We start from the raw sequence: 13,174 nt of genomic DNA, 5'->3' as shown, positions 1-13,174 counted from the left end.
TACTTGGCCAGAGACATTCACAGAACTCAAACATTTTACATACTAGACCACTGGTTTACTATAATAGGATCTGACAAAGGATACAGATGAACTTCCAGACGGGAGAGGAGACCAGGGCTGGAGAAAGGGCACGGAGTCCATCCCCTTGCCAAGCACGTGCTCCCCAAATCTCCATGGGTTCACCAACCCGAGGGTCTGTGACGCATGTCTTTTGGGTTTCTATGGCGGCTTCATTACACAGGCATGACATCATAGACCCCCAAGGCTGGCCCTCTCCCAGCGCACGTCCGGTGTCCCTGCTCTGTTTCCTCCACTGCACATCTTACTCATGTCTGGGTACATTTAATTTTGCTCAGGCTTCTCGCCTACTGGCTGGCCGTGCGTTAGCATGTGAACGCGGTGAGGGTGTAGACTTTTGTCTGCTCTGATTTCTTCCCAGCTCTCTCTACAACGCCCTGAAAACTCCTGGCACGCAGAAAGTGCTCAGCAAGTGTTGGCTCAATGCATCAATGAATCAGTGAACAGACATGACTACAGGCCCAGCAGCTCCTCTTCTAGACACAAAAGCAAATTAGGAACATTAACTCAGGGGCCTCCCTGATGGCGCAAGGGGGTAAGTCTCAGCACTATGAAGCTACCCACAGCCACTGTGGCATGAGTATTTCCCCAGCGAGGGAGCTGACTCACATGGCGCAGCAGACCTCTCCTGTCTCCCTGCTGCTCCCCTCGGCAGTGGATTTCAGTCAGTCTGCCTGTTCTGCTCTCCACTCTGTCTCTGTTGGATCCTCTCACCCCCTGCCCCTGGCACATCTGGCTTACCTCCCAGGTCTTCTATGCATAAATAAATAAAATAAATCTTAAAAAAAAAGAATACAGGGCCTCCCCCGGTGGTGCAGCGGTTGAGCAATGGGCTGCAAAGTTGCCTGCAGCTTCTGCAGCGCCGATTTGATCCCCGGCCGCCAGCGAGGGTCCCACATGGCGAGTGTCCCACATGGCGCACAGACCTCTCCTGCTGTGTCTGTTGCTCCCCTCAGCAGTGTCCTCTGTCAGTCTGCCTGTTCTGTTCCCTGCTCTGGCTCTGGTGAATTCTCTCACCCTCCCGCGCTTCTGACTGTACCCAGTGCTTGTATAAATAAATAAATAAATCTTTAAAAAAAAAAAAAAAAGAATACAAGCTCATATTCAGTCTGGATGCCCATCAGGGATGTCCAAGGTGGGGGAAAGGGAGTAACCCCGAGCTGGGGCCTGAGAGTGAGGTGGCTCCCTACGGTTCAGAGTACAGACTTCAAGTTCAAAGAATAGCCTGTGAGCAGGCCCAGAGATGGGACTGAGCTTTGCATGTCTAAGGGACAAAACGAGAACTAGAGAGCCGAGGGGTGGAGTCAGTCATAAACACAGTGCTAACTCGGAGTGTGGGGATAAATGGGCCAATGCATGTAAGGTGGTCAGGGGAAATCATAAGCAGATCAAAACCCCCCCAGGCAGGGAGTGACAGGTACCAAGGTCCTGGGGAAGGTGAGAAGAAACATGATGAATAGGGCCTCCTTGGTGGCGCAAGAGGGTAAGCACCACACTGTGAAGCAATCCGCAGCAGGAAGAAACCCACCTGGCGTAGCAGACCTCTCCTGCCTTGCCTGCTGCTCCCCTCAGCAGTGTGTTTCAGTCAGTCTGTCCTGTTCTGTTCCTTACTCTGTCTCTGGTGAATCCTTGCACCCCCCCGCATCTCTGGCCTGTACCCCAGCTGTTGTATGCATAAATAAATCTTTAAAAAAAAAAACAAACACACATGACAAATACCAGGAGTGAGCAAAGCCAGACAAACTGCAAGACAGAAAGACCCATAGGGGTGGCCTCCCTGGTGGCGCCAGCACTTTCAAGCTATTGGCAGCCACTGTGGCCTGCGTTCGATCCCCAGCCAGGAATCTGACCCACGTGGCACAGCAGACCTCTCCTGTCTCACCCGCTGCTCCCCTCAGCAGTGTATTTCAGTAGATCCGCCTGTTCTGTTCCCCACTCTGTCTCGGGTGAATCCTTTCACCCCACGTACCTCTGGCCTGTACTCCAGCTCTTGTATGCATAAATAAATAAATCTTAAAAAAAAAATCCAGGGGGAGGTGGGGAGGGAATAAGGCTGGTGAAGTCAGCAAGGGCCAGAACCTCAAGAACTTGGGGGGCCTTGACAAGGAATTGCATGTTGTTCAATGGGGAGCCACTGGGCGTCTCAATGGGGAGTTTTGAGCAGGGGAGGGACGCAACCTGAGACACTTCTAGATATTATTCGGCAGCTATGGAAAAAGGACTGTAGAGGAGCAAGGCCAAGCCGAGGGAGGGAGGCCAGGGGGAGGCCCGGTGGAGGGCAATGCCTTGTGACGGAGAGCCGCGGGCTGCAACAGGCTTTCGGGGACACCAGGGTTCTGTGTGAGGGTGTCTGCTGTAGGTGCAAGTGTCAAGGAGCCTGCCAAAACCTGGGGAGGGGCACGGGCTGGCCCCTTGTGCCCTGGGCACGAAGCCTCACTGTGAATCTGTCCACACGGGCAGAGTCGGCTGGGCCGGTCTGGGAGGCGCCGCCCGCCTTCAGTTAGAGCAATCAGCTGCCAAGACGCACGCGAGAGGCTCTACAGCTACAGCTGAAACGCACTGTTTATTTTAGGGCTAGAAACAAGGTGGGAAGGAAGAAAAAGTCACCTCTGTTGGCTGCTGCCGCTGCAGTACCATCGAAAGAACACCCTGGGGGACCGAGAAAGTGGGTGTGTGCGCGCGCGCCCGCGCCGGGGTGGGGGGCGCTGGGTCCCAGACGCCTGAGGCTCCGAGGAGGCTCTCGGGTCTGCGGGAGGCGGTCGGGGACCTGGAACGGGGCCGAGGGGAGGGCGGGGCCGCGGGGAGGGGGCGTCGCAGGCCGGGACTCACCACGCCAGCAGCGTCGCGCTCGCTGACGCCAGGGCGGCGACGGCCGCGAGCAGCCCCTTGTTTCCGGGCGTCAGGGCGTCGGGCCTGGCCAGCAGCTCGCCGAGGCTCGGGTTCCAGGGCTTCACCAAGTCCGCGTCGCGCGGGCCCCACTGCAGCACCTCCCGAAAGGTCCCCTGGAGCTCGGTCTCCCCGCGCGGTGGCGGGCCCGTCACTGCGGGGGCGCGCGCGTCAGCCGGCGGGGACGCGCACGCCAGCCAGCAGCGGGCCCGTCACTGCGGGGACGCGCGCGTCAGCCGGCAGCGGGCCCGTCGCGGCGGGGACGCGCACGCCAGCCGGCGGGGCCGCGCGGGAGGCCCCGCCCCCGCACCGTTGAGGTAGAAGTAGAGCCGCGCCACGGGGAAGTCGTCGTGCTGGATCACGCAGCAGAAGGTCCCGCGGTGCGTGGGCTGCACCGGCCGCACCCGCGCCACGTGGCCGACGGCGCGCGGCAAGTCCCGGAAGAACGACTGGTCCTGAGTCCGGATCTGCAGGACGCTCGGGCTGCGGCGGCTCAGCCGGGCCCGGCCGGCCCCCCCGCCCCGTGAGGCCCCGGGCACGAGCCACCCGCGGCGCCCGGGCTCGACTGGCGAAGCCGCGACCCCCGCCCGTAGCCCCAGGACCCTCCCGCCGCAGGAAGCCCGAACCCACACGGCCCCCCCCCCACTCACCCCCACTGCGAACTTCCAGGAGTAGGCGACGCCCCCCGGGGGCAGCAGGAAGTTCACGGAGCAGGAGAACATGGCCTGCTCGCCCCGAATCACCGTCACGTCCTGCACTGAGGACGCGGCCGCGTCACCACCCGGGCCCGGCCGGCCGGGCTCTCCTTCCTCGCGGCCGGGGGCCCATCGCCCTCCAGGCCCGCCGCCTCACCTGGGCAGTCCAGCGGGTAGTCGCAGATGTAGGAGTAGCACCCGCTGCAGCGGAATCGCCGGGCCAACTCCTGGAACCCTGCGGGGCGCGGACGCCTGCCTGGGCTGCAGCTGCCTCTCCCCGCCAGGGCCAGGAACCCTCCCCGGGCCTCTCTCGGGTCCCTGTTACTTTGCTTTGGTCTCTGCAGCCACCTCCCAGGTGGTGTTGGGCCAACACCTGGTTTACTTACTTTCCTCCAGGGCTCTTACAGGTCTCTTGGGCTCTGAGAGGCCCACCCTTACCCCTCCAGACGCTGTCCCTGGGTCCGTCCCGACCACCTCCCTACTCCCAGCAATCCGTGGGGTTCGAACGATGCCCTTACCACAGGGAGGGACGCAGTCCTGGGCTGCAGGGGGAGAGAGCGCATTATTACCTGGGAAGTCGCGGAGGCGCCCACATTGAGGTGACTGGGGGAGGAGAAGCCAGGCCGGCAGCACCACCAGAAGAGGTTAGGCAGGTGGGCTGCCAGCCCAGTATCCCACCTGAGGGGCGGGGTAGTTCCCAGGTGATCCTGGGGACAACAGGGCCCAATGGTGAGTACTAGCAAGAAAGGACCCCCTTTGCCCCAGTGCTCAGGATCTGACCCAGAGATCCAGGAAGAAACCCAGGCTGATCTGACAGGAACATGGGGGAAGGGTCCTGGATGGAGAGGACTTCCAAGCCTTCCCTGGGAGGAGCAGGGTAGGCCCAGGACACTCCCCCTTCCTTCCCAAAGCAGCTCAGAGATGGAGCCAGGGCTTGGGACTGAAAGAGGAGCACCAGAGCTCCGGAGCAGAAGTTCTCTGGGTATGCACGCAGGGTGAGGGATGGCATCTACTTACGTGGTTTAAGCTCTGCAATGGCCTCCAGTGCTTTCTCCTTAGCGCTAAGGAAGGCCATGATAAAGCCCCCTGGAGGGTGGAGGGGGGCCTTGTCTTAAAATTGTGGCCCCAAAGTTGGACATCGTTGTCATGGCGTCCAGGCCCTTCCTCAGGCCCCCTCTACCTGGCATGGGTCTTTAAGATGCACCTCTTCCATTCCCACTCACCCCCCCTCCCCACCTACCAGGAAGAGGCCTTCTGCTCCCTGACCCACTCTGGAGGAACCTCCCCCACTTCCCTATTTGTCTTGAGGGAAAAGGGGAAGGTAAAGCTCTAATTCCTAGCCAAGGCCTCCAAGGCCCTCCATTTCCTCTCCCCGCTCCATCCCTAGTGCCTCTTTCATTCCCCCCATATGAAAACCTCATCTCCATCACCTCAGGGCCTTTGCACAGGGCCTTCACACCACCTCAGGGCCTTTACTCTTCTGACACCTCCCCCAGCTCCTCCCCAGCCGTCCTGTCCTAGCTCATGTCTGTCACTCTTTAGAGGTTTGCCCTGACTGCAGCTCTCATCCCATAGCTCTTCTTGCCTCTCGCAGTGCTCCATTCAACACTCTCACCAATTTGCAATTGTAGATACTTCTAGAGCGCGCGATGGATGTGAAGTCAGTCTCCTAAGTATCAAACAGGTCCTCTTTTAGTGCTGCGTCCTTAGAGCCCAGGAGGGGACCCAGAGACTTAGAAAATGCTTAGAGAGCGATGTGGAACCAATTCCAGAATCCAACTGGAAAGAAGACCCAAGTGGAGGACTAAACCCACCCCTTGGAATTGTGCTGTTCGCCCTGGGGATTATTTAAAAAACAGTTGCTATCACATAAAATTTGCCAAAGTCACTTGGCATTTCCACGAGGTAGCCATTTGCTGGAGCTTCCTAGCAGTCACCCCTTTAGATAGGACACCCCCACTATGTCTCTAGAGCCCCCAGTTTCTTTAAGATTTATTTATGCATACAAAAACTGGGGTGCAGGCCAGAGGTGCGGGGGGTGAGAAAATTCATCAGAGACAGAGTGGGGAGCAGCGGGGAGACAGGAGAGGTCTGCTGCGCCATGAGGGTCAGCTCCCCGGCCTGGGACGAAACTCATGTTGCAATGGCTGCAGATAGCTTCATAGTGCTGCATCTTAAACCTTGCACCACCAGGGAGGCCCCTGGAGCCCCCAGTTTCTATTCACAGCTCCTCTTTTTATGTTCTCTATCCTGATGGGAGTTTGAGTTTTGACCATGGTAATGGCCACTATTCTGGAAGGTCCTGTGGTCTTTTCAAATGGAGCTTTGTGCAGAAAGTGGTGGAGGTGGTTTTGGAAATTAGAGATGAGACAGGGCATTATGGGGTGAATTGCACCCCTGCCCCCCAATTCTGATGTTGAAGGCCTAATCTCCAGGAACTCAGAAATCAACTGTACTGGGAGAGAGTCTTAAAGAAGTAATTAAGTTCAATGAGGTCATCAGGGTGGATCTTAACCCAGTATGACTGCTTTCCTGGCAAGAGAAAATCTGGACAGACCCACAGAGGGAAGACCAGGGGAAGGCAGAGGAGAGAGAAGATGGTCATTAGGAGGCCTCAGGCAAAACCAACCCTGCTAACATCTACACCTTGACCTTCGATTTCTATTTTGTTTTCCTTTCCTCAGCCACCCAATCTGTGGCCTTTTGTTACAGCAACCCTAGCTAACCAATACACAGGGATTTCCAGCAGCCTCCAAGTATTTATTTTCTCTTTGGTAACAAAACACTGCCTTTCAGTTGGGAGACCTCGGTTTCCCGCCCCACCAGCTACAAGACTAATTTCCCAGCCTTCCTTGCAGCTAGTGTGGTCACGTAACCTAGTTGGGATCATGTGACCAAATCCTGGCCATTGATTCGTAAGTGGAAATGTCATGTGTGAGTCACAGGAAGTAACTTCCGAAGTGGTGATCCATTCCCCTTCCTCCACCCTCCTGTCTGAAACTCGGACTTGATAGCTGGTGCTCCAGCAGTCACCTTGCACCATGAGGACAAGGGCTCTTCTCCAGGAGAGCAGGTCCTCAAGATAATGCTGCTGCATACTAGCCTTAAGAGCTTACACCTCAAGTCTTATTTTATATGGGAGAAATAAACTTTCAGCCTCAGAGAGTCCTCTGTGATTTAAAACCCTACAAAAAAGGGAGGGCATGGAGGATTCTGTCAAGAACATGACTCCAGTGATGATTACTGGGTATGAGCTGGGGAGAGGGGCATTAAAGCCAGAAGGTGGGTTCAGAATGAAGGGTCAGGCCTAGGAGGTATCTCCTTGGCCACTGAACAGCTGTGTGGTATAGAGATGGCAGGGTGGTAAGGAGGCTGTGGGCAGAGCAGCCTGATCAAATGAAAAGCCAGGATGTTGGAGTCATCATCCTAGAGACATCTATGGGCGGAACCAATGACTTACCGGGAGGGGAGTGTGGTGTGTACCAAGTGAGTCCTGGAGGGGGGAAGGGTGTCAGAGATTTAGTAAAACAGTGGGTAAGGTAGGGATGGAGTGTAATGCCCCAAAAGGCTGAGGGTCTAAGTAAATCACAAGGGGGTGCATGTTGACAAGTGGCCTCCAAGCAAGTGCTATCTTAGGAGCTTCCACTGTTTCTGTTCATTTGGGTTTGAGTCCTGGCTCCTTCCTGCATCTGAGCACCCCTACCTCACACCAGACACGGCCACCTCAAGTCTCCTTCCCATGTGACCTTGGCAAATCAATTCCTGCTCCTGTTTCCTCCTTCATATAACAGGGTTGAGGGCACATCTGCTGCACCGGGTTGGGGGAGGGATGTACCTGCACACAACAGGAAAACACCCCATCCCAAACTACACACCAGGCTCAGTCTGACGATGGCATGAGATAATGTGTGTGTGCTGAGAAGTGGTGCCTGGCACAGAGAGTGTTCTAGAAGGGTCAGAGACTAGTATTATCATCCCCAAGTTTGAGGTGGGGAAACTGAGCCATAGAGAGGTTACGAAGGGGGACCAAGGTTGCAAAGCTACATTGTCCAGAGGAGTCGCAGCTTCACCCTCCATCCGGAAAACGGGGCTATAAAACCTACCTCTAGGGCTGGAACGAGGACTTCCTTTAGGGGAACAGACACCTTCCTCCCACACACGGGGCAGGTCTGGCAGAGTCAGGTCCTGCCACCCTCACACCCACCCCCCCCCTCAGCTCAGAGCTCATCTTGTCTCACCTGGACCACAGTGACTGGTCCAAGCCACCGTCTCCTCCCTGCCTCTGCCCTTGTCCCCCAACGATTTAGTCAGACCCAGTCAGACCCTCCATCACTCTTTCCTTAAATCCTCTCCAGTGGCTTCCTCGGCTCAAGAGCAAAGGCCGAGGTCAGTCCGAGAACCCACAGTAGCCATTCTCAAAGTACGCTCCGGGGCAGCACCGGCTGGGGATGAATTAAGAATGTTCCTTTTAAAAAAGGTTCCTGAAGGCCTCTGCCTTGCTACCTGCCTCCCAGCTGCTCCCAGGGATCGGAGCGGCCCAGGAGCCAGTTCTCAACCAGAAAGGACTAAATTCCAGGAAAAAGACAAGGTCAGGGCCTCCCCTGGCGGCGCAGATGATTGAGCGCCGTGCTGTGAAGCTGTCCGCGGCTTCTACAACGCCGGTTCTATCCCGGCCAGCCGGCGAGGGTCCCACATGGCCCGCAGACCTCTCCTGCTGCGTCAGCTGCTCCCCTCAGCAGTGTCCTCCGTCCGTCTGCCTGTTCTGCTCCCCGCTCTGGCTCTGGTGAATCCTCTCACCCTCCTGCGCATCTGGCCTGTACCCCGGTTCTTGTATAAATAAATAAATCTTTAAAAAAAAAATTAAGACGAGGTCGTGGGCTGATCCGTGATCCGAGTCTTGCAGCAGGGGAGGAGCGGCAGTGATGGGGCCAGGGGAGGGGCATGGGGAGCAGGGTGGTGGTATGTGGGTGCATAATTGGTGCAAGGGCTGCACCTAAGGGGAGCAGTAACTGTAGAAAGATGACCCAGGAGGTGAGAAGTTAAATATATTTAAAAAAATAAAAAAGTTCCTCTCCCTGTGCTACCCAGACCCACTGGTCTGAGAGGAAAAGGGAGGCCCAGGAATTTGCATTCCAGCAAGCTCCCTGGAGCTGATGACACACACACAGGCATGGCCCCCGGCAGCGCCTCTGATATAATTTCCTTTCACTTTCTGTGACGCTGCTCTGGTCCCACTGGCCCCGGGGCCTTTGCACTGCTCCTGCTCCCTGCTGTCTCCTTCAGGTCTTCACGCCGCGGACTTTCTCATCTGTCCCTCCCCCGACCAACCTATTTAAAATGACCACCCGGCTAGCCACCCCCTCCCGTCACTTCTAGCACGGGCCACCCACAGACACGCACTATTTCACCAATGATTATTTACTATCTGCCCCAACCCCAACACAAGCAACCTGAGGGGATAGGTGGTTTGCCGTCTGGGGTACAGCTGTGCCTCCACATTTGTTCCCGGCACATTCAATAAATCATCTGTCCATCATATTGCACCAGCTTCTCCCGGCCTCCAGTCTCCCTCCACAGGGTCCCAGAGGATCCTCCTACACCTGGAGCTGACCCTTCGGGACAGGCTTAAGTCCACTGACCTCAGCCAAACCTATAGGTCCAGCTCTGGATGCCTCCTGGGGAGTCCCGTGGACTCTGGTCCTCGCATCCTAGCCCAGCTGACCATCGGCCCCTGCCCCTGCTTTCTCCCCTGCACCTCATCTCAGGGTGATGACACCCCCTGGGTAGAGCAGAACCTCCCCACCGTTGGGATCCTTGTCAAAAAGCTTGGCGGGCAAGAGAGAAACCACAGACGACTGTGGACGAGGACACAGCTCTGCGCCCGGGTGGCGGAAGTCGGTGCTCGCTGCAACCGTGCTTGCCCACCGTCCATGCCAACAGCTCTGGCCTCTGGCACCTTTGGGGGATCAGGGGACCATGATGACCTGGTGTGGTCGCTCCCCCCAGCCCTGAGGGGGCTCCACGCCACGCCCGTGTGTATGCCTCTGCGCTGAGCTCCCCCTTCTGGCCCAAACCAAACTCTCGCTGTTCCCACCAGTTTTCCAGCTGAAGAGCCCCACGTGTCAAAAACGCTGAGTCACTTTATTAACTACAAGGAATCCGGCCACACTTTACCCTCCGGAGAGACCTGGGCCCTGTGGCCGTCCTGGCAGACACCCTCACAGGCGGGCAGGTCGCCTGGCCAGAACCTCACCAGCGACACGGCCGAGAACTCACCTACCGGATCCCAAATGGGCTTCGGGCTCTAGCTATTTCCGTAAAGCCCCTTCACCCCCCCATGCCCGCTCCTCCTCCCCCACAGCGCCCCCATCCAGACCCACGGGCCCCCACACCTGCCACCCCTCCCCCACACTCACTGCTGTAGCTGGCTATATCCTCCAGCTTGAGGACTATCTGGGTGAAGTTATCGTGCAGGCGGCTTAGCTCATGGTAGTCTGCGGGTGCGGTAGGGGCTTGGGGTAAGCAATTCCTCCCAACACTGCTCCCCAAGGTTTACGTTCTGTCTCCCTAGGACATCCTGTCTCTGGATCTCCGCCCTACCCCATCCCTCCCCTCCCCAAGTCTCGACCCGCCCCCACCCCCTGCATGTCACCCCATCACCACCCCTCCTCTGGTCTCCCCCAGTTTCCATCCTCCCGCTGAGCTAGCGCCTGCTCTCTGCCTTCCCTCTCCGATTCAGGCCCTCATCCCTGTCCACCCTGGTGTGCCTGTCTCTGGGACTTCCCACGCCTCTCTGGCCCCAGGACCTTGGGGGGGGGGGGGCTCACTGATTTCCGCTTTCTCCGTGGGCTTAAAGGTGTTCAGCAGCCTCCGATAGCAGTTGTCCGTCACCTTGGCGTTCCACCCCGAGAAAATCTGGCAGATGCGGAGCCGGTCTTGGTGGGTGGTGAGGCAGAAGAAACAGGCCCAGGCTGGGGTCCCGAGGGCGGCCAGGGCCACCAGGGCAGCTGGGGCCATCGGGGCCATCGTGGAGGATCATGGAGGGAAGTTGGTGACCTTTGTGAGGTCACTGTGGGAGGAGGGGCAGGGGCCTGGGGTCAGAGGTCATCTCAGCTGAGGTCAAATGTGAGGCAGCAGCTGGGTTTTCAGGGAGAAAGGGGGGTGGGGGTTAGGGGTCAGGCCGGCTCTCCCCAGGCAGGTGGTCAGGCCGGACGCCAGGCTCCCAAGAACCTCACCTGTGACCCTGGACATCCTCACAGGTTAAAGGGTCTCAGGGACCCAGAGGCTGGCAGTGCTGTGTGGGGTGGCCCCACGGGCCCTGAGGTGTGGGGGGTGGGGGGGGCAGGGAGAACGTGAAGTGGCAGGAAGAGAGAAGCTGCGTTAGGGGGGAGATGGGAGGGCCAGAGCCCCAGAAGAGCGAGGTGGGGACAGTGCGCTGAGCGTCCCCGGGCAGGGACATGGAGTGGACAGAGGCAGCAATTGAGATTCCTGGGCGTGGGGGAAGCTCTTAGGGCAAGAGGACGGGGTAGTGCAGGACAGGGCACAAGAGATGCCAACGCCCCGTCTGTGCAGCCTCCCTGGGTCAGGGTGCAGGACGGCAGTCAGGGGCTGGGGGACCCCACCGGGCGTCCCGTGCAGGGCGCAGCCTGGGGAAAGCTAGGAGGCCGTATAGTGATCTCCGTGGGTGTCCTCCTCAACTATACAACCTCCTACCTCAGCCCGGGGGGCGCGGCAGGTGGACAGACACACAGACAGACCAACAGGTGGGGGGCTAGGAGGGCGGGGAGGCCCCAGCCGCGATGGTGAGCCCCCGACACGGACCCACAGACACGAGCTTGTGTGTGGCGAAGGCCCCGCAAGGTCGGTTCTACGGGTGGGTGCCAAGACCCAGGAATCGGGCCCCCGGCCTCCTCCCCCAGACCAGGAGCCCCGGCGCTGGCCTCCCCCTCAGACCAAGATCTCAGGTCCCCGGCCTCCCGCCCCCCAGACCAGGAGCCCAGGCCCCCAGCCTCCCCCTCAGACCAGGAGCCCAGGCCCCCGGCCTCCCGCCCCCCAGACCAGGAGCCCAGGCCCCCGGCCTCCCGCCCCCCAGACCAGGAGCCCAGGCCCCCGGCCTCCCGCCCCCCAGACCAGGAGCCCAGGCCCCCGGCCTTCCCCTCAGACCAGGAGCCCAGGCCCCGGCCTCCCGCCCCCCAGACCAGGAGCCCAGGCCCCCAGCCTCCCCCTCAGACCAGGAGTCCAGGCCCCGGCCTCCCCCTCAGACCAGGAGTCCAGGCCCCCGCTTCTCCCCCAGACCCAGAGGCCCAGGCCCCCAGCCTCCCCCTCAGACCCAAGTCTCTGGCTCCCTGGGGAAGGCATAGCCTGGCTTCCCGGATGCCCAGCTGGAGAGAACCTCACCCATTTTGGAGTTGGGGCCCTGGGGCAAGACAGCTCGCCACCTACCTGGCAGAGGCTCTGGGCCCAAGTGACACCCCTGGGGCCCGGGGGCGCTCTCTCCTGCCCCTTCTTTTGGCCTCTCCTCATTTGTAACGACAAGAGCTCCCAGCACCGCCCGAGGCCTCTCCACCTGGAAGGCCTCGCCAGGTGCCACCCACAGCCCCACTTCGCAGGTGGGAAGGCTGCGCCCCAGGGGGCCAGGGCCGGGGCCAAAGTCAGCCCGGGGCAGCGCGAGGCCCCCGGGCACCCCCGCCCCGCGGGCCAGCAGCCCGGGGTCTCTCTCCTCTCCAGCCGGCCCGCTCCGTCGCCCTGGGCTCCCCGGGGCGCGCCCCGCCAGCCTCCCCGCGCCGGGCCCGCGGCCGCGCTCCCGCAGGGCCGTCCCGGCTCCCGGCCGCGGCGCAGTCCCTCCCCGGCCCGGCCCGGCCCCCGTCCGCGTCCTCTCCCGCCACCTCCGTCTCTCGCCGCCCGCGCCTCCCTCTTTGTCTCTCCTCCCCGCGCCCGGCCTCCGGCTCCCCGCCGCCCCCGCCCGTCTCCGCATCGCGCCCCCGGCTCCCGCGCGCCGCGCCGGCCGCTCCCCCGCGCCGCGGCCTCCGGCCTCCCGGCGCCGCCTCCTCCCTCTCCCCGCGGGGCCGGGGCCGGGGCCGGGGCCGGGGCCGGGGCGGGGGCGGCTGCGAGGGGCCCGGGGCCGGGGGAGCGGCCCGAGGGGAGGGGCGGGGCGGGGCGGGCGGGGGCCGGGCCGGGGCCTCCGCGCCGCGCTCTCCCGCCCGCCCGCTCCCGACCCGGGGGGCGCGGGCCGGCAAGGTGGGGAGGAAGGGGAAGGGAGGCGCCGCCCCCGCCCCCCGACCTGGCCCGCGGCCGCGCTCCCGGCATGCCCCGGGGCGGCGGCGGGAGGGGCGCGGGCCCGGCCGGCTCCGACCGCCGCGGCCCGCGGCCCCGCGCCCGGCCCTCCGGGGAAACTGAGGCCCGACAAAGGGGCCCGGCCTCGTTCAAGGTCGCCGGGCCGGCCGGGCGGGGCGCGCTCCCGGCCCAGGGCCGAGGCGAGGCCGGGCGGGCGCCGGCGTCCAGGGCGGCCCCTCCCC

At 60.9% G+C, this 13,174-nt stretch overlaps 1 protein-coding gene across 3 annotated transcripts in view; it reads right to left on the bottom strand.

Annotated features, from left to right (window-relative positions):
* The window catches only part of SPACA6 (sperm acrosome associated 6), a 56,892-nt gene extending 45,313 nt beyond the window's left edge, over positions 1-11,579 (bottom strand). The window contains exons 1-9 of one of the 3 annotated variants that reach the window (XM_037517068.2): positions 10,487-11,579; positions 10,076-10,153; positions 4,677-4,745; positions 4,178-4,201; positions 3,817-3,894; positions 3,615-3,716; positions 3,275-3,431; positions 2,908-3,118; positions 1,175-2,727 (exon numbers count right to left, since the gene is read on the bottom strand). In XM_037517068.2, coding sequence (XP_037372965.1) covers positions 2,653-2,727; positions 2,908-3,118; positions 3,275-3,431; positions 3,615-3,716; positions 3,817-3,894; positions 4,178-4,201; positions 4,677-4,745; positions 10,076-10,153; positions 10,487-10,685 — 993 coding nt within the window. In that variant the 5' untranslated portion in view covers positions 10,686-11,579 and the 3' untranslated portion in view covers positions 1,175-2,652. Of the gene's footprint in view, positions 1-1,174; positions 2,728-2,907; positions 3,119-3,274; positions 3,432-3,614; positions 3,722-3,816; positions 3,895-4,177; positions 4,202-4,676; positions 4,746-10,075; positions 10,154-10,486 lie in introns of those variants that run through there. The other 2 variants (XM_037517069.2, XM_054697351.1) reach the window with 2 other exon arrangements.
* Positions 11,580-13,174: the final 1,595 nt, after the last annotated feature.

Source organism: Talpa occidentalis, unplaced genomic scaffold (assembly GCF_014898055.3).
Source record: "Talpa occidentalis isolate TD23 unplaced genomic scaffold, MPIMG_talOcc4v2.1 talOcc4.17, whole genome shotgun sequence".
Lineage (NCBI taxonomy): Eukaryota > Metazoa > Chordata > Mammalia > Eulipotyphla > Talpidae > Talpa > Talpa occidentalis.
The sequence above is the reverse complement of the archived record's forward strand: the minus strand, read 5'-3'. Positions and strand labels throughout refer to the sequence as shown.